Source organism: Elephas maximus, chromosome 15 (assembly GCF_024166365.1).
Source record: "Elephas maximus indicus isolate mEleMax1 chromosome 15, mEleMax1 primary haplotype, whole genome shotgun sequence".
In the NCBI taxonomy this organism is placed as follows: Eukaryota; Metazoa; Chordata; class Mammalia; order Proboscidea; family Elephantidae; genus Elephas; species Elephas maximus.
The window spans coordinates 38,249,397-38,276,676 of NC_064833.1; the positions used below are offsets into that span (position 1 = coordinate 38,249,397).

The window sequence follows — 27,280 nt, forward strand, 5'->3', positions numbered from 1 at the left end:
CATCTTCCAAAACTGTCATTCCATACAGACAGGTACTATCAAACACTGGTATCAATTCACAAGTATATGATGCTAACGGAACATATTCATTACTTGGAAGATATTTACAGACTTTTATTAAATTCTTCTCTTGATATTTTGCCTTTTAGTAGGACATTACATTGCAGATTAATCACTTCTAATTGAAAGTTAGATGGAAGTTCCTCAACTGCACAGTTAAATGGATTTTGAAATATGAAAATTTTCTTTACATTTGCATTGAGGTCTGATAAACACTGATGGAACTGTAATTGGAGTTCTGAGAGTATTTCCACTGCAAATTTATGTGAAAATGAAGATCTTGCTTTTTTTGTTTTAACTTCTGACATCATGAGAAATGTATTCAAATAACATTAGTTATCAAAATGACTTCACTGCAGTATAAGTTTCTCTTATAATCATTGTTTTGCCTCATAATTTTAGATTAACCTAAAGTTATGAAGCAAAACAGTAATTCATTGAAAAATATCATCAGATCTACAACAAAATCTAATTTCAAAAGCCATTCACTGCTCAATAATAGTGCCTGAGGACAGTTCTCATTTAGAAAAATTTCAGTACTGACTCTGAGCTTAAAAAAAAATGCTAAAAACTTTTACTACTTCTAAGCCATCAAACTGCTCTGCAGTAGGGAAAGGCAGGATATTCAGCTTGTATTTCTGACAAAAATTCATGAAACTGACAATGGCTAAGTCCCCAAGAGCAAATGAAGTTCACCACTGATGCTAATGGTTCAATAACACATGATAGGTTCAAATATTTTCCTGTTAAGTACCAGCTGATGAATAACACAATGAATAACCATAGGCTTTTAACACCTTACATTTTCACAAGCTTTATACATTTGTCCTTTTTCAAGCCTTCTTCTGTTCCACTCATATTTTAGTTGTAGCACAATTCAGCAGATTGCATTCTGGAGTGTACTAAATTAGTGTTTTCTCGGCTGCTTTGAAAATAATCTCACCTCTGGTTGTTCCACGCAGACTATTCATACAGTCTAGTTACTCAATCACTTTAAACTGTGCATTGACTCCTCAGATAAGCAACTAGACAGTATTGATAACATCTGTCAACATTATCAAGAACCAAGAAAAACTACTTAAAATAGTTAGCCTTGTTTTTTAATTGACCAATGTTGTCAAATTTTCAAGCAACTGATTTTGCCAAGAGGCTAGTAACCTTAAACAAGTTTTATTTTTTCTGGACACATTACTTTGACTGCTGCATTCAAAAATTTAATTAATTTACCACTGGTACAAATCTTTCTTGGATTGGTTAACAAATGAAGTATGTGGAAATTTACTCTGATTACAGCTTCATTTTCATATTTTATTTTTGTGAGGAAATTTTGCTATAATGACATACTCTGTTTTAAATTTTCAGAATTTTCTGACTTTTGCTTCCCTATGAATGGCACTACTGCGATAGGTGATAAATCTGGTGATGTCAATGTATGTCATATCCTTTCAGCACAGCTATAGTGTCTCAAAAATCCTCACAACTAGGCTGATAAGCAACATCATGATAAATGGAGAAAGCAGTGAAGTTGTTAAGGATTTCATTTTACTTGGATCCACAATCAGCACCCACGGAAGCAGCAGTCAAGGAATCGAACGATGTACTGCACTGGGCAAATATGCTGCAAAGACCTCTTTAAAGTGCTAAAAAGCAAAGATGTCAACTTGAGGGCTAAGGTGCCACCTTACCCAAGCCATGGTTTTTCAATTGCCTCACAGGCATGCAAAAGCTGGATAATGGATAAGGAAGGCAGAAGAAGGACTGATTCTTCTGGATTGTGGTGTTGGCAAAGAATATTGAATACACCATGGACTGTCAGGAGAACGAACAAATCTGTCTTGAAAGAAGTACACCCAGAATGTTCATTAGAAGCAAGGATGGCAAGATTTCATCTTATGTGCTTTGGACATGTTATCAGAAGGAACCAGTACCTGGAAAAGGACACCATGCTTGGTAAAGTAGAGGGTCAGCAAAAAAAAGAGGAAGACCCTCAAAGAGATGGATAAATACAACAGCTGCAACAACGGCCTCAAACATGGCAACAATTGTGAGGATGGCACAGAACTGAGCAGTGTTTTGCTCTGTTGTACACAGGGTCGCTATGAGTGGGAAGCAACTTGCTGGCACCTAACAACAACATAGGATCACTGTATAATAAACACAAAACTTTTCCATCTAATTCTATAACAAAATGACCCACACTCCAATGTGCGTTAAAAGTGTGACATTCAAAATTCACTTTCTCTTCCTTTCTTATTACAACGTGATGGGCATGTACTGGTAAAAAAAAAAAAAAAAAAAACGCCGCAGTATGGCGAAACACATAGCACTCAAAACACTGCTGAGTTATAAATGCATCACTGTGATTTGTAGTCTGCTGAACAGCAGTGCAAACTGATGAGAGCACATGTGGTCTGTCGCAACTACTCCTCGCTGCCCTTATAGTGCAACAGCAATCATAGAAAATACATAAACAAATGACTGTGGCTGTGTCTAAACAAAACTTTATAGACACTAAAATTAAATTTTATAAAATTTTTCATGTCACCAAGTATTATTCTTTTTTTAACTAAGTTTCTCTTTTTTTTTTAATCATTTAAAAATATAAAAACCATTCTTTGCTGAAAACACAAGTCATGCACAAACAGGTTGTAGGCTAGCTTGGCCTCACAAGCCACACTGCCAGCCTCTTCTCTAAACTGTGTATTATCTGATCATCCTTGCAATTGGAACTTCCTATTAAATGGGTACTTACCCACATGCAGTAAAGCTACACTGTATATCCCAAATGTGAGGCCGAGATAAGGAGTCAGGCTCTGCTGCTGCGAAATCAGCTCTAGAAACCTTATACTTGCTTAATGCTTCTAGCACAGGCTAACAAAAATCAAAGTCTACCCTTTATGCAATTTTCTTGGATGAATCAGCCAGCATAAATGCTGCCAAATTTATAACCCAATTTCTTCTTTTGGCTCTTCAAAACTGGAATTCTAGGGTGATAAAAATGCTTTTATATTGAATGTTTTGCACTCAACTACTAAAGATGATTGACATTTGATGCATTTTAACTGAATGAAATAAAGAATGAATGGATGGGTGAATCTACTGCATACTTTTTGAATATTCAATTGGTTTAAACCTAAGTTACCTGTTATTTCAATGCTTTTTCAACTCAAATGTAATTGGCCTGTATAACATTATAATGTTCTTCACAAAGGCATATTTTTTCTAACCTTTTAACAATTTCATCACCAAATTTTTAAAGCTTTACTAAATATCAGAACCTAGGCATGATCTACTTGATTCTAATATAATTCATAGACTTTAAGTGAAAAATTAACATTTTATCATATTCCGAACTAACTTCAACAAGTATATAATTTAATTTTGCTTTTTAATTTTCCATTCAAATAGCTAAGCACTGTCTGAAATATCCACAAACTGAAATCTGTAAAATATTTTTTCTTGGTACTTACCTGGGTGCTAAATTTCCATTAAAAGCAATCCTTTTTCTATAGGCAAATGCTTAGCATGGTATTTAATCCAAAATTAGTTAAGGAAATATTTTTGCCAAGAGATGGAACTATCAATCTTAAATTTTTTTTTAAAGCTGCAATTTATCAGGAAATGAAATATTCTCCTTTATTCCTATTTGCAAATCTACCTTCTGGTTATATACTTTACAAATTAACTTTGAGCTAGCTTAGCTTCTTAATCTAGTTACATTTATGTTATGTAATTTCAAGTCCTAAATCAGCTGCATAATAGGTATTCTGAACTTGATTTCCCATTAAAAGTATTCTATTTTTAGAAGACATGATAAAATAGTTTTATAATGTTGCCTAATATAGTAACATATTAACTAATTATATCCATGTAACTTCAGTATGAGTTCTTTGTATTATTCAAGAGTGAGGCTCAAAAACTGATGTTACAATTGGGGTAATAATCTACGATAAAAATATTTTACCAATAATGGAGTGAATACATAAGAAATTATTCAGTCTCTGACTTTTAAAAAATTTATTCAAGAATGTTGTAATAAAATAGCTAAGAAAAAATTTTAAATATTCTTATTATTACAATTTATTCTAAAAATTTGAGTCCACTTGGTTCCAGAATTCCTAATGCATTTTATTTATCTTGAATACTATAAATTAACATTTTCCTCCAATTGTTAATGTACATTATCATTTCAATAGACTATGTTCTTCACAAACATACAGTAAATTCATTACGTAAATATCACAAGAAATTAGATATTATGCAAGGGGATAAATTTCACTATGGATAGCATGGTGTGATTTATTACTTTTGTGTGGCCTTTCTAGCCATGGATTTGTATAACTCCCATCCAGGTGACTGGGCAGAACTTCATGATAGGGAATTGGTCAGTTTTGCCTTAAAAGAGAGCCAATTCCAGAGCAGAGGGGAGGAACCCACCACCACAGAACGAGAGGCCAGCAGTAGAGACCCAGCAGCAGAAGACAGCATCTCACAAACTTTGGACTGGCGCCGCGGCTGCAACAAAGGGCTCAAGCATAACGATTGTGAGGATGGCAAGGGACTGGGCAGTGTTTTGTTCTGTTGTACATAGGGTCTCTGTGAGTCGGAACTGACTTGACAGCACCCAACAACAACAGCAAGTGGCTCTGCTGAAGAAAAGACCAGGCAATCTGCTCCCATAAAGATTACAGCCTAGGAAACCCTATAGGACAGTACTACTCCAACCTACAGGGTCCCTGTGAGTCAGAATCAACTCCAGGGCACACGGCAACAACAACACCCTCTCTCTCAATTGTTCCTGAAAGGTGGAGGGAGAACAGGTGAAGGAGTAGAGGATAAGAGATTGGGGGTGGGAAATACTGCTCTACAAGGGAAATTTGGCAACGTCTGGAGATATTTGGATTCCAGAAGGGGTGTGGGGAGAGATGCTACTGGCATCTAAGGGTAGAAGCCAGGGATTCTTTTAAACATCTTATAGATACTAACAATGCTGTGGTTGATAAACAAGCAGTAAAAACACTGTTTTTCTGATTTACAGATCAGGAAACAGACCTAGAGTAGTTGAACAGGTAGGAAAAGGTCACGCAGTTAGTGAGAGACACAGCCAGGATTTATCCTCCTCTTTGGCTCCAAAACTTATGTTTTAAACCTCCCTCGTGGTGTTACACAAATAATGGCTAGTTACTCCTGAATTGTAAATATTTGCATCACTTATCAGAACAGAGTAAGTAAAATGGCATCTATTACAAATTTGAATGAAATTCTACATACATATTTAAAATAATGAAATAGATCCAAGGTGGCAAATGAATAAGCGCAAAAGACATCAAAATGCCAATAAGGCTAAAGATATGAATAAAGTGCCCAGCCAAAAAGACATCAGAGAGACAAACAGAAAATGGTAGAGTGAACTATGTGGATGACCAATGGAATTCTATTATTTAAAAAACAAAAAAGATGCCAATATGTAAAAGCTATACTATTACATACGAAGGTCTGGAAATAATCCTTCTACAATGATAATGTTGCCTGGTACTATCTATACACTAACTCTTTAAGTGAGATTACTTGACCTAAATTTGCTTTGCACATTTTTGAAAGGTTGTACACAACAATGAAAAGAGCCAGAAAAGTAAGAAATCCTGAGTTTTAAAATATATCTTTTGAAGTTTTTTAGCCTAGAGATAATAAAGCAAAGGGATGACTAGCTTTTAAAAGTCGGTTGGCCCAAAACAGAATGATGTATCCACATATAAATACACAGGGAAGATACGTTTAAATGTCACTAATAAAACTTCTTTAGTTATTAGGGGAAAATGTTAAAGGTTAACTACCAAAGATAGCTGTGAATCACAATGTCAGATACTTTTAAAAGTAGCTGATTCTCTAATCAGACAGGCACTTTTTCCACAAATAATCAAAAATGCTACTCTAATAATGAAATTATTATGACATGACTCAATCTTTTCCCATACTACTCCAGTCTCTCAACAGCTACAACTTCTCCTTAATGAATTCCACTTTAAGAACTACTATAAAACAGGAAAGGATTATTGTCTTTAGATTTATTCCTCCAAAGCTGAATTAAAGTGTGTGTGTCCACACGAAACACACATTAGCCGAAACCATACTCTGAAATAAATTGATAGGTGAGAAAGTCTCTACTAGGAGTTCAAATCAGAGAAGAATACCTATATGAATGACATGTAGTATATTTCTATATTCGATAAATAGTATTACTTAGATATGGAAATGTGATTCTAATTTAATTTACACATAGCTTTTTAATTGTGTCAGTTTTTACAAGTCAATACTTCAAAATCCTGAAACAAAGTATAAGCCCTTAGAAGGATACAAAATATAAAAAGCTTTCAAACATTGCATTGATGCATTTTGATTTTGTTATTTGTTTTCTTTTTACATATTTATGTGGTAAAAATGAAGACATTAACAAAGGGTAACAGAACTACCTCCTAGATGGATTCTAAACTAAACCACTAAAGATACAAAACCAACTTTTCCTTATCATTTAGTACTATGATACCCTAGAGCAAATATGAAAAATGACCAAACTAAAGATTAATAAATATATTTAAGGAATAGTACAGATTCTAGAAAATAAAATTTCTATATACTCTATGATAAAATTGATTAAAACCTACAGTTTATAGATAACTGCATTTTAATGAACATGATTTCCTGAGAATTTATCATTTAACTGCAAGTAGTATGAAGTGAGACTCTAACTTGATTTTTTCAACAATATATGCATTTTTATGAAGCCCATTTGTTGAGTAATTATCTCTTTCTCCTTGGTTTGTGGTGTTTTTTAAAAATCACTTATTAGTTTTAATATGTTGTTGTTAGCTGCCGTCGAGTCGGTTCTGACTCATAGCGACCTTATGTACAACAGAGGGAAGCACTGCCTGGTCCTGCACCATACTCACAATCGTTGCTATGTTTGAGGCCATTGTTGCAGCCACTGTCTTAATCCATCTCGTTGAGGGTCTTCTTCTTTTTTGGTGACCCTCTATTTTACCAAGAATGCTTTAATATGCTATGTTATAATTTCATTGGTCTGTACGTCAAATTTTCTGACAGTATTACACTTTCAGTTATTGTCATTTTATTAAGGATATTTATTAATAATAGTCGAGGTTTTTTCCTTCTAGATTAGCTTCAGAAATAAAATACTCCAATCGTTCAATTGGAATTTGACTAGAAAGTTATTAATCCTAAGAAATTATTTAGAAAGAACGTGCATCTTTAAAGTATTTAGACTTCCCAATTAGGATCATGAAATGAACCTCTGCTCCCAGGTTCTTTTTATGCTATTTGGTGAAGTTTTGTAGCTTTCTTCCTGCAGGCCCCCACATTTCTTGATATTCTTAAATTACACTTTCTGCTTTTATTTCAGAATGGGAGTTACTTTTCATTTATATTTTCTAACTAGCTATTTTTGGTATAGTATAAAGTGATTCTATATTAATTTCATATCTAGCTGATCTTGACTTCTCTTACTGATTCTTGGTGATTCTTATAAACAGGAAATGGATTATTTACCAAATGATATTAGAAAATTATTGTGTAGGAGGAGGGACTCACACCAAAATAAATTCCAAATTGATTAAAGAGTTAAAGGTTAAAAAAATAAAAAAACATGAATAAAATATAGTTGAATATTTAACTATTTGGGGATGAATAAAGAGTTAGTAAGGATGATAGCTATGGCAGAAGCTCACCAAAGACACAAAGATTTGGCTATATTAAATTCAAAACAGTTCTGAATGACCAAAAAAAAGTAGTAACTAAACATCAGAATGGGAAATATATTTGGAACAAATGACAGTTAAATAGGGTAAAATTCTGACTATAATAAAAAGCTCTTATTAATCAATAAAGGAAGCACTAATATCCGATAGGAACATGGGCAAGGGGAATAAAATGAATGAAGAGATAATTCACAGAAGATATTAAATGGCCAATAAACATATACAACATTCAACTTCACAATCAAATTCAAATGACAAAGAGAGAGCATTTTTTGTGGCTTATTCAACTGGCAAAGATTTGGTGCATTGAGACTGAGAGCTCAAGCACATCCGGCAGGAATATAAAGTGTTACAACTTCTCTGGAAAACAATTTAGTAATCTGCATTAAAAGCTTAAAAGAGTCCAAAGTATGAATATACTTTTGTGAAATAACCAGAGGTGTAGGCAAAAATTATGCATAAAGATAACCATTACAATATTATTTATACTAGCAGTTGGAAGCAACTGTAAGGTCTCCAAACAATGGAATAGCTAAACAGTTTGTGGTACATCCTTACGATAGAGTATTAGTGCAGCCATTTAAAAACATATTTCTAAAGAACATTGAATGGCATGAAAAAAAGCTTATGATATTAATTGGAAAAATGAAGATACAGAATTATATATAGTATGATACCAATTTTATAAATATGTAAAATACACATGCATAGAAAAAAGGAAGAAAATATAAAAAATGTTAACAATGGTTATATCTGGGGGAAAGGATCATAGATAACTTGCATTGCCTTTTTTACACTTGGAATGTTTCCAATGTTCTGTAGTCAACATATTATTACTTTTATAAGACACAAAAATAAATGCTGTTTTTAAAGCTACAGTTAATAAATATTTTTAAAATATGCCATCAAGTGATGCAACAAAAAATTCATAAATATGACACCAAAAAAAAAAAAAACCCACAATTTAAAAAAATCAGTAGACTTTTCTTATACATGAACAACAAAAGATATTTATTTTTTTTTAACTTGAAATATTTTTCACATGAGCAAAATTATTAAACGACTTGGAAAACAAAGGTAGTAATAGCTAATTATTAAATGTTTACTCAGAAGTAAAATCCTTATCTAATAAATTACAGCAGAAATATTTGGTTAGAGCGCTTACCTTTTTCACTTACACTCTCACTTTCAATCTCAACATCATCACAGCTTGTATATTCAGGCGTGGAAGCTAATTCCTCCTCTGAACTGCTCAATGAAACTTGGCGCAGTTTACCTCCTTTCTTTGATTTATGAGGCTTTGGTGGTGGGGGTCTTACTGACTCTGACTGGTCTGAACTGAGAGAGTCATTCCTTAACATCGTTTCCATTTTTTCCCGTTTCGTTTTCCTTACAGCAGAGCTGGGATCTAAGTGGTGTTGTTTCCTTAATGAGTCAGTACGCCTCATGTCTGGTCTATCAATGGGTATTGGACTCCTCCGAGGGGTAGGAGGACTACGGTTTGTGGTCCTTTGTGGATAAGAACCTGGTTCCTGAGCCTCTCGAGTTCTTTCCATTGAGTAAGATCGCTGATTTTCCATGGCGGCTCTCCGTTCAGATATAGATCTTTGCCTTGATGGTCGTTCCATCCTTAGCGTAGAAATCCTGGAATCTTCCAGTTCAGCATTTGCCAGAGAAACATCACTATGTCTTCTCTCATGCCGAGCTCGGGACACTTCGGCATGGATACGCATTTGTTCTTCATAGGGCTGGGGCTTTACTGGATAACGGGCCAAATTTGGATCGCTTCGGTAGCGTGCCTGGTACTCCTCCTCTCTTCTTTGTCTTTCATATTCATCTCTGCTCTCCACATCCTCCTCCTCATCTACAATATACTCTTTGGAACGCCTATGACTTCTCCTGTTGGAGTCCCTATAACTCACATCATCAGATTCTTCATAAAACTGAGATTCATGTTGAGACTGCCTATCAGCATAATCTGATGGAGATCTAGGCATTGCGCTATCTGAAGGCGCATACTGTTGTGAATATTCCTCTCTTTCTTCCCTTTGGTCGTATCTTCTATTCTGATCTCTGGACACTGATGGACTTCTTTTCCTAAGTAACCAAAGGAAAAGAAAGGTGAGAAGGGCAACATTTAAACAATTTTATATTTTATTGATTCACTGGTAGGATGTTGGATAAATTCACATACTTCCATTGTTTCATTTTTTTCTCATTTCGTTTTAAAGACATGTCACAACAAAAGTTTTACTAGTATTCATTTTACTCAGTTCAAATATTTAACTTAAAAGGTACTTTCGCAGTCATTATTAAACACTTGACACACTACATATAAAACATACTTATACTCTGAAAGCAGATAATCAATATCACCTTCAACTGCTGCAAAACAGCCTTCATTCCAACTTCCTTGTGGGGCTTGCTACACTTCGGCTATCCCCCAACTGTTAATCAGTAGCTTAGAAATATTCTTCCTTCCATTTTCTCTCTTCCAGAAACCTGGCTAAGAAAGTTGCTTGAAAAGGTAATGAAGCCAAACTTACTTGGTTCAAGAATTTAATACTTTCTAACTGAAACTAAATATTGGCTCCTAAAAATTAATCATTTTTCATTCAGCATCTACCTACATCACTCCCAGCTTTGGTTCACCCCAACCTTCATTTTATCATGTCTCCAACCCTTCTTTACTGCTGTAATTTGATATGAACAATTTAAATAAACACCATTTGCATTTTCCAGATTACAAAGCAATTTGTTCATCACCACTACCTTAGAAGTCAGAAAAGACTGATATTTTTGTTCCATCTTCATTAAGATTAAGGCCATCCTGGTGACACATCTCTACTCAGTCTCAACATCTGACCCCTCAGATTTCCCTCCAGCCTCAGAAGAAGAGACGGCGTCTTAAATTCTCAACATGTCTTACTAACACTGGTACAACCTGTAACTAGACTTTGCAATCACACATAATACTCTTTGTCAACAAAATATTCACACTGTCCTCTTCTCTGGCATGAACTGGGATAATATCAACTACTAGCCATAAGAAGTAATGGGACTGGAATGCTGTAGATTACAGAAAAGAATTAGAACAACTGCTATGGGAATTTCGCCAGGACATGAACAGGAGATAAATGAGAAAGTGGGGTCTGTTGAAGTGTTTAAGATGATCAAGATTAGACAGCTCAGTTGTGAACTTCTTAGATAATATTTTTTTTGGCCCAAGAGCAGATGTAGAGAAGGAACATGATGAAATAACCCAACCCAACAACATCATCACTCCCTTTTAAAGTCTCCTCTGTGTCATCGAATCCCTTTTCCCCCATACCTGGACTACAGTCTGCCAATGTATCGATCAGGGTTCATTAATGAAAACAGAAGTCTCTCGAGGTTTTCCAGATAGGAAGGGTTTTAATACAGGAATGAGAAGCTACACAACTGTTGAAATGGCTAGCAGAATGAAGGCCAAGAAAATTAATGCTGCTGATCTCAGCCTGCAGAAGCAAAGGCAGGGATACTCGAAATGTTCATTTAAAAAATGCTTGAATCTCAAAAGTCATAGAGAAGTTGCCACCAATTATCTCAGCTGCCTACAGCATTGGGGTGATCAATTAACAGAAGCTTTCCCAGGAGCACTAGGACTTTCACATCTGCTCATCAGCCTGTTTACAATTACTGCTTGACAATAATGGCTTCTCTTTCTCTTCCACCTTCCAAATCTTACACAAGGCATCTGGTAGACTCTAAGCTGGAACCAGAAAGGGAAGAGTATTGTAGTAAATAAAGAAACTGATCTGTTCTCCTAAATGTTTTATGATTGAACAAGCAGATGTAACTATTTTTTTTTACATTTAAACCTACAGAAAAATTTATGACAATATAAACCATTACAATTATTACATAAAACCATTTACTCCTATAGTTGGAAATGTACAAAGCAGGGCACTCAAAAGAAATATACTATTAATCTACATGATACCCTATATATATATATATGACATATATATACTTTTGTCATTACTTTTAGACATATGACTAAAAAAATATTCCAGCATGGTAGCAGTATCACATAAAGACACCAGAATTAAGGGATCTGGTTTTTTAGTTCAACTTTTGCTATAATTAGTTATTTGAACCTACAAAGTTAACTTACTCTTTGGGAGTCTGTGCTTTAAAGTGAGAGGCATAGATTATATACATTAACTCATACATGATTTTAAAAAACATTTATTAGGTAAGAATTACATGCCACACATTATAACATAGATGTGTGTGTGTGTGTCTCTACCGTCGAGTTGATTCCAACTCACAGTAGCCCTATAGGACAGAGTAGAACTACCCCATAGGCTTTCCAAAGAGTGGCTGGTGGATTTGAACTGCCAACCTTTTGGTTAGCAGCCTGAGCTCTTAACCACTTGGCCACCAGGGCTCTGATATAACACAGATTAGGAAAACAGGAATGAAAAAACATGATCCTTGATCTTAAGAAGCCAAATGATTCATAGAGACTATGATCTTACAATACAGATACCACAACTTCATCAAGTTCTACATGAAAGCTAATAAAAAAGGTAATTTTGAAAAGGTACATTTGAACTAAGACCTAAATAATACATTTGCATTGAGTGCACTCTAAATGACATAAAATATACAACACTGGAAACAAAAATAGTATCCTCATTAAACTGCTAATATTTTCATTACTTTTTATTACTCCAAATTGGTTTTATAAAATATAAATCTACTAACTTCTTAACTGTTGTTTTACTAAATCAAGGATTTTCCAAGATAATTCACCTTGAGAATTCATCTAAAAGCAGCTCACCAAGACTGTTTCACAAAACCTTCCCTTTCAAAAGATTTCATGCTCCCAAACTATCTTCCTTCTATCCTAATGAAAATTCCAATTCCCCATTATATTTGATGTCAGTTGGGAGTCAAAAGAAAAACAAGCAGATTAAATCAGAGTAAATGGGTACTGGTTTAATAACACTCTCAAAAATACTTGCATGCCTTAAGAGGATGTTTGTTAATAGAAATTAATCTCTAAAATGTGGAACTTAAGGCCATACAAGAAAGTAAAATGAGGGGGAATAGGGTATCCTGGAGTCAATTCACTTAATAGTGGCCCTCTTGCCCACTGCACTCCTTCCCTAGATGATCGTAATCCATTTCTAACCAGGAATATTTATATAATCCTTTAAAAGGTTCTGTTTCATGAGGACAGGAACCCAGATCTAAAGAGGATGATATTTAATAAGTGCTCAGTAAACGTCTGCTGAATGAGTGGACTGATTATTCCTTAGATTATTTCTATTTTTCATGGTTTGCTTTTTTCTTCTATATTTAAACCCACTGATCTGCTGAAATAGTCAATTTCTTTTCTTTTCTTTTTCCCCTTACTACTCTCATGGTATTAACAGCACATTAAGTGGAAGGAAGGATCTACTTTTATTAGTAGTGTACTTTATAGGTTAATTTGGCTTTTGTAGTTGGACTTCAGAATCCAACTACCGTTTATAAAATGACTCCTTCAGGAAAATGTATTTTGAGCATCAATCACTTTACAACTAAACTTTTGGAACAAACATTCTTTGTTACTTAAAGTCTTCCAGTAATACAGTTAACATCCCATTGGGTAGGTCATAAGTTTAAAAGCAAACAAAAAGGAACACTTCATTCCTACCTGTAGAAATTAATATGATTTTTTTTAAGTAAACAGGGTATAAGTAACATAAATGTAGTGAATATTTATAATACAGGAATTGTATTCTATTTTACCAATAAATAAGAATATATACTTCTTATTATAGAATTCAAGGAACCCTGGTAGCGCAGTGGTTATATGCTTGGCTGTTAACTGTTGGCAGTTGGAACCCACCCGCTACTCCACAGGAGAAATATGTCACCATCTGCTTTCTTAAAGTTTACAACCTTAGAAGCCTATGGGGAGGTTCTATTCTGTTCAATATGGTCACTATGAGTCGGAATCCACTGGCAGGTGACAGGATTATAGAATTCAGTATCAGTGTTCTGTTGTTGTTGTTGTTAGGTGCTGTTGAATCAGTTCTGACTTACAGTGATGCAGTGTACAACACATAATGAAACACTGCCTGGTCCTGTGCCATCCTCATGATCATTGTTATGCTTCAGCCCACTGTTGTAGTCACTGTATCAATTCAACTCACTGTGGGTCTTCCTTTTTCGTTGACCCTCTACTTTACCAAGCATGATGTCCTTCTCCAAGGACTGGTCCCTCCTGATAACATGTCCAAAGTATGTGAGACGAAGTCTCGCCATCCTCGCTTCTAAGGAGCATTCTGGTTGTATTTCTACCAAGACAGATTTGTTTGTTCTTCTGGCAGTTCATGGTATATTCAACATTCTTTACCAACACCATAACTCAAAGGTGTCAACTCTTTTTCCATCTTCCTTATTCATTGTCCAGTTTTCACATGCATATGAGGCAACTGAAAACACCATGGCCTGGGTCAGGCGCACCTTAATCCTTAAAGTGACATCTTTGCTTTTTACACTTTAAAGAGGTCTTTTGCAGCAGATTTGCCCAACGCAATGCATTGTTTGACTTCCTAACTGCTGATTCCATGGGTGTTGATTATGAATCCAAGTAAAATGAAATCCTTGAAAACGTCAATCTTTTCTCCGTTTATCATGATGTTGCTTATTGGTACACTTGTGAGGATTTGTTTTCTTTTTGTTGAGGTGTAATCAGTTTCAGCAAAGGCTATAAAATAGCTAAAAAACTATAATATGGGTTATCTGATGTCTGTAAAAAATCTCTAGAACCATTAATACTTAATTTCTAGCAAGTTATCACCTCACAAGCTGGACAATGAATAAGGAAGACCGAAGAAGAACTGACGCCTTTGAATTATGGTGTTGGCGAAGAATATTGACTATACCATGGAATACCAGAAGAACAAACAAATCTGTCTTCGAAGAAGTACAACCAGAATGCTCCTTAGAAGCAAGGATGGTGAAACTTTATTTCAGGTACTCTGGACATGTTATCAGGAGGAACCAGACCCTGGAGAAGGACATCAGGCTTGGTGAAGTAGAGGATCAGGGAAGGAGAGGAAGTTCTTCAATGAGATGACTGACACAGTGGCTACAATGGGCTCAAATATAGCAACGATTGTAAGGATGGTGCAGGACTGGATAGCATTTCGTTCTGTTGTAAACAGGGTTACTATGAGTTGGGACAGACTTGACTTGACGGCACCTAACAACAACCAAGCAAGCTATCTAAATGCTTTTTAAAATCATAACTTAGGAAAATTGAATTTAGTGATAAATCCAGCAATGACTTTGTTCTAGAGATTATAAAATTTACCAAAGCATGTGAGTCATAATGTAGACACTGATTTGTACAGGATTTAAGTAAAAATAGAACAACGACCATGATTTCTGAAATGCAATGACTATTGTCACTGTTACTCTGACATAGGCTTTTTTTTTAATGTACTTTAAACTATAGTATCTTATCATATATTAAAGCTATGTTAGAAGCAAGGCAAGACGATATTCTAAGAATAATAATGCACTCTTATTAAACAATGAAGAATCTGCTGGCAATTTTTCCACAATGTTAAAATACTTTGTCAAAATAACTTTTATCAACTATGTCTTGAGTTATACATGAAACCAAAAATCCCACTGCTGTCAAGTCAACTCTTACTTATAGTGACCCAATGGTACAGAGTAAAACTGCCCCATAGAGTTTCCAAGGCTGTCAATCTTTCCAAAAGCAGACTGCTATATCTTTCTCCCGTGGAGCGGCTGGTGGGTTCAAACTGCCAACCTTTCGGTCAGCAGCTAAGCATTTTAACCACTGCGCCACCAGGGCTCCTTATCTCATACATGAGCTCCTTTAAATTAATAGTGGTATATTTCTTAGGCAGTATATTCTTTTCAGGAACTGAAGAAAATTCATGCAAATTAAATTACTGTATCTCTAATCACTATCTTCATCACTGGCCATTATAAGCAAGCCTTGGCATTTATTATAATCTGGTCGAAAACACTTAACAGGTAAAAGCGTATAATGATAATCCACACACTTCTTTGAAGCATCACAAAGTTTTTAACCCATAAGTCATAATTCAGAAGAATGAAGAATTCATCTAGGATGTTATATTTTATTTACTCCTTCAAACACCCCAAGAAATTAAGAAACAGAATCCCAAATTATTTCTTCCTTCAGAATAAAATGTATTCGTGACATTTATACCACCTTGCTTTTCACTCTTATGTATTCTACCCATCTATATTTCTGATATAACAATAAATGTATATTTATATTCACTTTACCTAATATCTACTTATGTTACTTTTCTTTAAAACCCAAAATCCGTTGCCATTGAGTTGATTCCAACTCATAGTTGGACCTAAATTGTCGCAATTATTTTCTTCTTTCATCACATTATGGTGGTCTTAACTGGAATCACTTTATTGAAAATCATAATTTAACTGACCTAAAGGAAAAAAAATTTTTCTTTAATCAGTGCATTTCTATTCACTACTTTTAATTTTTTTGTCATATGGACAAACAATTCAACATATTTTTAAGTATTCTAGCTGCACTAGTCACACCTGTACTATACTGCAAATGTTATTCTGACCAGGCACCACGGTTGGGGCAAGAAACTCTATGAACTAATCTCTTTGAAATTCCATGTCAAAAAATCACAGTGACTGATAAATAAAAAGCTGCCTTCCCAAATAAAGGTACTTTTCTCAACTTATATACTGTATATTAATTCATCATGTTTTTATCACAGTTTCCATTTTACTATTTGCAATTTTCACCATCTTATGTGGTTTGTGTTACACCACCTACAATACTGACCATACATACTATAAAATAATCAGCAAATCTCTAAAAATATAATCTGGTAAACATTTGAAAACATTGTAAAGACAGTGAATGATTAAATGAAAACTTAAGTTTTAATATTCATATCTTTAACTCTTAACTGAAGACCTAAGTAATTTTTAAGAATACTAATGATGTTGATAGTAAAGTGAAGGATTTGAGGATTACTAATTTCTAAAAGTTAAAATTTTATATTATTACTATTAAACACTATCTATTTTTTATATGAAAATCTTAGAATCTTTTTTAATACAGTTTGTTAAAAAGTTGTCATTTTATAAATAATAAAGTATAAACAATATAAACTATATAAATCACAGATATTGCTAAATACTAAAATATTTCATTAATACGATTATACAATGCCTAACATATAATTGAAACACAACAAGCAATTAAATTATAAAATCTGAAGCTGCTAAAAATACATTAAATCAAGGATTTAACAGAAGTATTTGATCGAGTAAAAAATGAAATATATAGGTCCCATTCCTACAATTCCACAAAATGCTTTTAAAAACCAAAAACATATACACATCAAAAACAGTAAAATATACAAAGCTCTTTTCACATATCACAATTAGTATCTTACACATTTTTACTGTTTTACCTTTAGCTCAAGCAATGCACATCTGTCGAGCATGAAGCAGCATGTTGATGAAAATACATTAACACTGTGCCAGGCGGTGCTGTCATTTAATCCTTCTAGCTCTAGCAAAATCATAGGAGCCATCCTTAATCAGATGATTTGAAAGTCTCTACTTGCTCACAATCATTTTATTTCAAAACTCAGTTTCTAAAAAGTTACTCATAAAACAACACTCATTCAAGGATGGAGTCATAAAACCCTCTAGTGACGGGCCTGTTAACAGAAAGGGTGTTCTTTAATGCTGTTACTATGTGGCTGTATATAGCTCGAGGTCAAGTAAGAATGTACCCTGTAAGGAGGATTATGGTACTTAGCTGATTAATGCCTCTCAGTAAAAAACACCAAATGCAACCTACATCCAAGGCAGTTCTGGGCAGTATACTTAAAACTGACAGATTCAGAAATTTATAAATCATGTTCTTCTGTATTCATTGCAGTATTCCTAAAATTACACAATTCACTGTGCTCATTATAGGTAAATCTACCACTCAGCTTTCACCATAAAATGTATGGCAATGATATAGGTGGTAGTTCAAAGGGCCGATTCGGTAACTTCTTTTCAATTATTCACTACAAATTTCTTAATTTTTTATTTAAAAAAGGATGCTTCCTCAAAAGTGCAATGGGACAAACAGCAGTGGTGTCTGTAGAAATTTAATAAGAAATAATGTGCTCCATGAACTAACACTGAGTTGAAATCCAGCTTTGTTCACTTTAATGTATCATTTTACCTCAAAATGTCTCCACTTAGTCATTCAAAAAAAAAAAAAAAGAAGAAGAAGAAAATAACACCACAGAGTCCATTCTGCCAAAAGCCAATTACCTAGATAGTAATATAATACCTCTGAGAACTATATTTAAGTGATTCCAAATAAATGTATACAAAACTGAGAAAAGGCAAGTGTTAAAGACTTGTAGAGACGCAAAAGCACTGTTATGTTTTTGTCTCTCAAATTTCAAGTTTAAACGAGGGTCTAGGGATATATAATTGTACCTTTTAACCATTTGTACAGTACTCATCTATAAAATTTGCTCCTAGAATTAACTGTAGGACTTGGAGAAATTGTGGGTAAGGGCAGAGAAACTGACTTTTACCTTCTGAGATTCCTAATAAAGACTTGTTATTTCTTCAAAGAAAAATGCAATATAAATTCAAGATAATCCATTTTCATAAGAAAATTAACTTATAATAAAATTCAACCATTTAGACAAACAGTTTATATTAAACCGAAAATTTTTTCCACAGTATATTTTGATTCTTCCAAGCTGAAAAGTCCGGAAAATTTTAGAAAACACTACAGCTGATGTAAAGACCAAACCTTCCTCTTGCTTAGTTTTCCTTCCATTCACTCTCACCGCCTCAGTGAGTTCCCTTGGCCATATTCCTCCATCTGTAATGAACACTCTGTTGCCAGTCCTCTCCTGTACCATTAAACTTGTTTCTAGCTTCTCTTATTTGTCTACCCAGACTTTCATCTGCATCATTTTCTAATACCGCTACTGCTTTCTCTTTACTTTCTATCGAGATTTCTAGGTCTCCAAGTTCCTGCTCTCTCATCCTCCAACATTTTTAGTCCTCTTTCAGGACTGTTTCCCCCATTTTTAACTTTTTTACTTTTACATGTTTTTCATTCCCTGGACAAATAGTTCCCATGCATTCAAATTAACGAGACCTGATTCTGGGTTTAAAAGGTTTTCGTGAATTTTAGAATTCATTGATTGTGGAGGTACACAATAACAAAAAGATTCTATGAATCAAATATCAATTTTTATTTTATTCATGACAATATTATCAAGTTACATTTGAAAGATGAAGATTTCGTGTACTCAAATATCTAGAAAATGGTGCACAAATGGATTGGTCCCATACAGTGGCCCAGTGTGCCACTCCCCACCCCACAGCATCTCTCCCAAAATTGGCACCCCAATAATAGACACGAAGGCTGGCAACCTGACTGTACAGCAAGATAACTGAAACCTGCAACGATTTTAGTCCCCCCCTTTTTAAGGTGCTCTACCTGAGTCTGTGGCAGCCTTAGAAAAAAATCTTATAATAAAGATTCAATGAAAACAATACCAAGTAAAATGAGCAAGATAGGATAAATGGAAAAGGAAAAAAGAAATATAGATAAGTTTAGCCAACAGCCATCTTCCACGATCATCAGTGAAAGTACCTCCAGAAAGTTATTTATTCTATTCTCACTTACAATCTTTATATTCTTTTACTCTGATGGTTCCGTTATTGAACTCCAACTACTGGTTTAATATACTTATTCCATTCTTTCCTCTTTTTTTAAATTTGCTTCAAAGTGTTAACTTACAGATTTTTGGTTGTTAGGAGAAATCTCTTCCTATAAAACAAAACAAGCACGTTTAGACGTATACATCAAAGAAAAATAGGTGCTGCTTATCTGGAAGCCAAAAAGACTTACAGATACAAAAAAGGTATATATAAGGGACAGATTGCCCAATATGCAAGGTTCACATGGGCTTATTTGCACTTACTTACTAATTTGTAGTGCACAATTTCACAACATCAAAGATGTGGTAAAACCCATGTGAAATTATGCACTATAGATTAGTAAGTAAACATAAGCCTACAAGTACCTTGCTTACTAGTTAATCCATCCCTGAAAAAAGTGTATAACTAATTTCCATCTTAACTATTTATTTCCTTATTGGAAAAAAGAACCACACGATATTTTACAGTATGGGAAACGCAGGTAAGTGGAGTTAAGTAGATGCAGCATTCTCCATCTCAGTTAATAGCAATTCTTTCCTTTCAGTTGCTGATCCAATTGATCAGGAAACCCTGTTGGATCTACATTCAGAATATACCTAGAATCCAAACACTTCTCATCACCTCCAAGCCCTCATCATTTCTCATGTGAATTACTGCAAAATCGTCTTGAATGGTCTCCCTGCTTCTTTCCTACCCCCCTACAGTCCATTCTCAACATAACTGCCAGAAAGAATCTAAGTCAGATCATGTCACTAACGTGCTCACCCTGCAGTAACTTACCATTTTACTTAGGATGAGGATCAAATTCCTTACATGACCTACAGGATCTGATACCCATTACCTGTCTGGCCTCCTCTCCTTTTGCTCACGCCTTGCTCACTCAGATCCAGCCACACTGACTTCCCTGCATGCTCGCATTGGCTCTCTTGCAGCTCCCTCTGCCTGGAATGCTGCCACTCCAGGTATCTGTAGAAATAACTATTCACTTTCTTCAAGTCTTCCCTCAAATCTCACTTTCTCTAGGAGGCCTATGCTGACCATTCTATTTAATACTCCAGTCTCCACCTCCACTCCCTATCCCAATCCTCTTAACCTGCTATTTTTCATAACACTTGTCACCTTATACTTTTTTATTTATCATGTTTACTGTTTCCTCATGCTAAAATCAAGTTCTACAGGCAAAGATAATTATTTTGGTCACTTTATCCCAAATGCCTGGCATATAGGAGGTACTCAATAAATATTTGCTGAATAAATAAATAAGTCTACATAAGCAAAGCATGTTTTTACAACTCTGTTAAAAGTAAATTTCATTTGTCCCAGTTAGCTTACCTACAACATAAAATTAGTAGTATATGCCAAAACTCATGCTACTTACTTTCCTTATTTTTATTTTAACTTGAAAAATACACTCAAAAATTACCCAAAATACTACTCTCAAGTGAAGCAGCAAAGGATGTGTCTTCAATGCGTAAGTGTCATGAATATCAATCTCTAAACTCTCCCAGCTACTGAATCTTATTGTGTTATTTTGTTGTTGTTTAAGAGTAACTTGAAAATTTAAGTGAGTTTTTCCAGAATGTGGAGAAGACAGTGTGCTTCAGATAGGGAGAGTTAAGGAGTTAAAGAAAAGCTATTTTTCGATAGTACAACAGAAAAGACTGAAATATAAAGCTACAGCTCTGTCAATTAGCCCATCACTAATTTGCATGATAATACAACTCAAATTATTTTAGAGAATGACAGGTAGAAAGAAGGCACTTGCTCAACAAGATTGTTCTTGTAAGAGATTGAATAATAACCACACCAATAGAGTACTGTTTGGAGCTATATGTATCTCGTCATACCAGTATTGGTGGCAGTAGAAATTTTCCGGTGTCACACCTGCATGATTATGTGCAAATAAAAATAAGCACACACATAGCATGTTATATATCTTGATACAAAGCTGAAGGAACTGGCAAATTATTTCTACATGAGACGCACATTCAGATCTGACTCAGTTACCAGTAGGAACAATTAAAGAAACCCAATTTATCTTTCAGTTACCAGAATGTTCTTTCTCAAACAGAGAAAACAGCATTTAACGTCTGCATGCCAGCATGGTTTGTGGGCTGTTTCTTAGCCATCTATATCAATCTTGCATCGCTCCAAAAGAGGCTTCGGTCTTACTGTTACATATGCAATGTACCCTCTGGACGAAAGATAGTCTTCAAAACCAGTAATTCTTTAGGACCAGCAAAATACTATAAAGTGGACGCAGCAGATTGTCCTCAAAAGTGGCTGGAAGTAATTTGCGATATATCTTGGAATGCAATAGTTTTCACTCCATTTTGTCTCAGAAAGTTCCTCAAAAACCCACATCTCTACACTACAAAAAGCACTGAAAGATGATGGGAGTTTTAAGGAAGACTTTCAGAGGAGATAAAGAAGACAGCACTGCACCCCACATAGCAAAACGTCTGTAAAACATTCTCTTTTAACAATTCTGTTCTTTCTTTGAAGTAATTCGCCCTCCAATAAAACCTCTCAGTCTCTTAGCAGCTTCTTCCCTCTTACTCCTGTACAAATTTCCTCTGACAGTGAGAAGCCAGCAAAAAAGAAAAAAAGGAGGATGCTTGCTGGAGCTAGAAGTCTCTGGGTGGTAGAAACGGTTAACACACTTGGCTACTAACCAAAACGTTGAAGGCTTGAGTCTACCCAGAGGCATTTCAGAAAAAAGGCCTGGCGATCTCTTTTCAAAAAAAATCAGCCACCGAAAACCCTAAGGAACACAGTTCTATTCTGACACACATGGGGTTGCCAACAGTTGGAATCAACTTGACAACAACTGGAAGTAGTAGTAGTAGCTGGAGCTAAGCCCCAAATAAGATGCGGCAGAATGTGATCAGCCACTGACGGAGCTGAGCTTCCCAAGAAGAAGTCTGTTAAATTTCAAGAAGTGTTTTAGTGTGGTCTGATTGTATTTAAAACACATTGCTCTTTTTTTAAAATATCACATTAAAAGAGGGGCATCAATTAAGAAGCACATTTGAGACCGTGAGGATGATGCCTCAGGTCACCAGATCAGACGCCAGAGTTAGGATTTTCTTTTGAATGTAGATGTGTTTTTTAATATAAATTTCTCCAGATAAGTTATGTGTTTTTGCCACTTTTACAGCAAAGTTTAACAATTTTAAAAGTAGAAATAATATCACATTGTGAAATTATTTAACCTTTAATTTATGCCTATTTCCTAAAAATAAGTTAGGTAACAAGCTAAAAAAACTTTTTTTGTTGGGGGGGGTTATTTAACATCGTCTGAAGGAAGAAAATAAGAAAAATACTCTGGAAGCAATTATTGTAAATACCTTTTGTTGGCTCTCCGCCTTCCAGTTCTCTTCTTTCTTAAATGAGAAGGAATGTCTCCTCCATTGCCAGCTTTTTGGTTTAAATGGGATTGGCCTCACTGCTCCAGGGCTGGGCTCTGATTAGCAAAGCCAATCTGTAGGTGCCATCCCTGTTCATAGTGACTGGTTTGGAATTGGCACAGTGATGTAAACTGGTCCAAACTCAGTTACTCTTAAGGACATCTGTCTGACAGTACTGAAACACAGGTTTCCTGTTTCATGAATGAGAATTCATGTAACTCTCAGAACTACTGGAAGCTAATTTAGGATCACGAGGTAGGGGATTCTCTTCAAAATGGAGTCAATACCCAATTAAAAAACTGGAAGAAGGAAATGAGGTCGTAAGTCACACTATGTGGGACTCACTATCAATCCTCACCTGAAGCAACATGCACCTCTGGAGTTTTTGGTTAGATGAACCAATAAAATCCTTTTATTCTTTAAGCCAGTGTCAGTTGGGTTTTCTTTTACTTATATCTAGAATCTTCTTGGCTGACAATGAATCTGTGATACACATGCTAAAATCAGTATACTACTTTCTCATCAGCTGCCATGATTTTATGAACCCTATTTCTATGGAAATTGATTTCATCTTTGTGGAACGTAAGTACTTTGGGACCCTTATGTACGCTCTGGTCAAATGATTCACTAGTTTCAGTTTTACAGTAAAAACAATAGTCATTTAATATTTATAAAAAATAGATTATTTGATTCAACATGAACAGAAATGGAAGAATAATTGTCCCGTATGCTTTACAAAACAACCAAAGATCTGCTTAGGGGGAGGCCCTAACTGTACAAAATTGGATAATTTGGAAGTTTTCGCTGGTGTATTTTCTGGGATCAAAAAACCCACAAGATTGCATTTTTAGTATTCAATTTCATATGATAATTATAAGGCTAGAAAGAGATAAAAACAAATCACACCCCACATGTATAAAGCAACAGCAAAAAGCTGCTTTTTAAAAATAATTCACATTAAACTATTCTCCACTCAACTTTTAAACTAATGAAGAAATAGAAAAAAGAAGTAAACGTCACATGAAATATTATCTCTATTACTGATAAAATTGGAGAGTGTGTCCTATATATCTATGTAAAAGTGGGCTTCCAAATACCAAGCCTCAGAATCATACACAACCAGGCACGGACAACACCAGTCCAAGACTGTTTATTTTAAACAGTCCTGCTCCCATAAAACGGATGACAGGAACAGGAGAGAACGCATGTTCTCTGTGAGCAGCCTGTTCCCAACTGAAAGAGAAGGGAAAGAGAAAGTGCTGCTTATGCTCACTTCCTTATCCCAAAGAGAGGCTGCAGGAAAAGGAGGAGAAGAGCCAAGAATGTTACGCTAGTGCAGCTTTCTCCACATGGGAGCAAACACAGGAGTGAGGACTGAGGGTACCCCACTTACCAAACCCTAGAACATTTAAGTCTAGAATTGTGTTAATTAAATTAAAGCAGCTCTAGCACACCACAGGACTTTAGGATTTAGGGTTTAAAACAAAACGTTGCTGAAACTGAAAGTTAATGAGATAGCAGTGGGGAATTATAGCTTTATAGAATGCATGGGGTAGAACCAGGAACAAAGGCAAGAGTGTGGCAGACACAGCTGGGTGCCTACAGAACATCTGAAATAGTGAAAATGCTTTTTCTTTAGTGTTTTAATATTTTAATATCAGGGAGAATATGTTTTCTCATTTGTTTTAATATAGCTGTATAAGCTGTGACTAACCTCTAGTCCTTGGAAAATGGTGCAGGCTCTGCTCAAAATATAGCTGAGCAGCCTGTTCCGCTCTTAAACGTAACAAACAGCCCAATACCTTACAACATATTTTCCGCTATTCGAAATAGGCGACTGAGAGCTTGACATGACTAATGCCATAATGATGCTCTAAGTAATCTCTAAATATTTTTTAATTACACCAGCTGCACCAGTCTCTTCCAAAGAGGTGTGGAGCTATCTCAGCTCCTGTGGCCTTGGTCTCTACTCTCCTTTCTTTGTTCCCTTGAGAAATGGCCTTCAGCCTGCAAACCGACAAGAAGGTTTTCTTTCTTGCTCCTATCTCAGCCACAGTGGACTTGGCAAAACAGCCCCACTAGCCAAGAGATTGTTATGAGAGTTTTTCAGCCTGTTATAAATATACTGATTAGAGCCCAAGGTGCCTGACATGTAATAAAGAGTTTAATAAAGTTTAATAGTTCAATAAAGAGTTTTTGCAGTTGTTTTGTGATGTATAAGACCATCTGTGGACTATGTGCTCAAAACATTAGGTAACCGTGATCTTTCCCGAATAAAACCCTCCCATCAACCCTTTAGGGCAGACAGAATTTGGGAGAAATTTAACCCCCTCTATCTCTTGAATACTGGTATTCAATAAAGCTTTCTTACTGCTTACCTCCTCCTGTCTCAGTATTGGTTTTGCGGCAGGCGGCTCAAACTCGCAATTTGCGGTAACACATCTATTCTCTCTTTTTCTTACTAATGGAATCCTAATTTTATTCAGGACAACAGTGTGCCTATTTTAAAATTTTTATTTTCTTGGCTCTCATGCAGCTAGGACTGGTCATGTGACAGATTTCAAGCCAATAAGATTTAGATAAATATTTACTAGGTGCAGCTTCTACAAAAGCTATTTATTCCAAATGAAAAGAGACCGACCCAGCTGGCGTACATCTTTAATACTTTGCCTTTCCCCCATCTTGACTGGAGTGTGGTCCTGCTGTCTATAACTGAACAGCCCTCTTTTAACCATGAGTTTGAGAGCCACACATTGTAAATGGCAAAGCACTAAATGAGAGGAGCCTGGATGTCTACTGACTTCCTTGAGCAGTTGAACTGCCTACCATCGGGCTTCTTTTCACATGAGAAAAAATAAATTCCTTCTTTATTTAAGTATTGTAGTTATGATATTTCTGTTACACACAGATAACACAAAACGCTGAGTCCAGAAAGAGACTTGTCTCTAGTGAGCATTCTAAGACATTTGGGGCTATTAGTAACCTGGCTGCTTATATGAGTAAAAGATAAACAAGTAAATAAAAGGCTATCATAGGTGAAAGGGGTCCAAGGTTATTAGAAAAGCTGTGCAGGTTGTCTAATAACATATAATTCAAGATGAGAATGAGTTCAAATGAAAGAGGCAGAACAATATAGATAATTCCTAATCCACTGGTGTGCTGAAGCAGACACTATTATTGTGAGCATCTCCTCCCAATTCTGAGTTCAGTGATGACATACTGGTGGCTTAAAATCAGCCACGCTGGGAATATTTACACCACAGAAATTAGCAAATGCTACAAATTAGGTCTTTTTTCTTTGGAGAGGTGGTTGTTAAATATTTATCAGCACACTAATGGCTATATCCCACTTCCCAGCTAAACAAAAGCCTAGAAAAAAAAGTACAAACAGCCAAGCTGCTATCACTATTCATCTGGAAACCTTAATTTCATTGGCACAAAGAATGCCTAATACAAAGCCTGGTATTTAGCAGGAGGTAAGTCACTATGTGGGAAAGGAAATGAGGGGGAAGTAAAAAAAAAAACTCTTTCTTACTCATTAATAACTATGAAGTGTTTTTGTTCCCCCCACCCAAAGAATTAAATGTAGGAAGATATATTCAGGTTTTTATTTAATGACATCTGAAAATCTCTGCCATTCTTTGAATATAGCATTCCATCTCCTGTCCTAGATACACTTTCGCTGGAGTTGCATATTGTTGCCGAGTTAAGTGTATTTATAACATCAGAACATTTAAAGCTTAAACCACCTTGGTGAACATGATTTCCAAAAATCCAATGTGTGATGACTGCAGGCAAGGAGAGATGCCTGCAAACTGCATTTAAAGTTCCCTGCTGGGTTATACAGAACAAACTAAGAGTAGTTATCCCTGAATTATATAATAGAATCTACACCTTGAGGTATCCACAGTAAAGAACTATACTCATGTTTTCATTATTGAAATTTTTATCAAAGTGAAATCCCTTTTAAATTAATTGGAATTATGTATACTCCACTTCTTTGCACAAAGGATTTGAAATGGCATAAAAAACAAAATACATAAAACAGTTAAGGAAATAAGATCAGAGAACTGGGATTAAAATGAGAAGTAATAGAAGAGGCCAGAAATAAAAGTTGGGTGAAGACTGAAAAGGATTTATATACCATGCTAAGTATTTTGGATTTTTATCCTATAGGCAAAGAGGAGGCCATCAGATGTTTTGTGTTGGCAGGTTCACTCATGCAATAGTCTGGTTAACTCAAGGGAC

General features: G+C 35.2%; 1 protein-coding gene across 27 annotated transcripts in view; it reads right to left on the reverse strand.

Annotated features, from left to right (window-relative positions):
- Positions 1 to 27,280, reverse strand: part of RIMS2 (regulating synaptic membrane exocytosis 2) — a 647,490-nt gene that overhangs the window by 338,028 nt on the left and 282,182 nt on the right. For all 27 annotated transcript variants that reach the window (XM_049853946.1, XM_049853942.1, XM_049853937.1 and 24 more), the window contains one exon: positions 8,998 to 9,929. In XM_049853946.1, the coding sequence (XP_049709903.1) occupies positions 8,998 to 9,929 (932 nt within the window). The remainder of the gene's footprint in view (positions 1 to 8,997; positions 9,930 to 27,280) is intronic.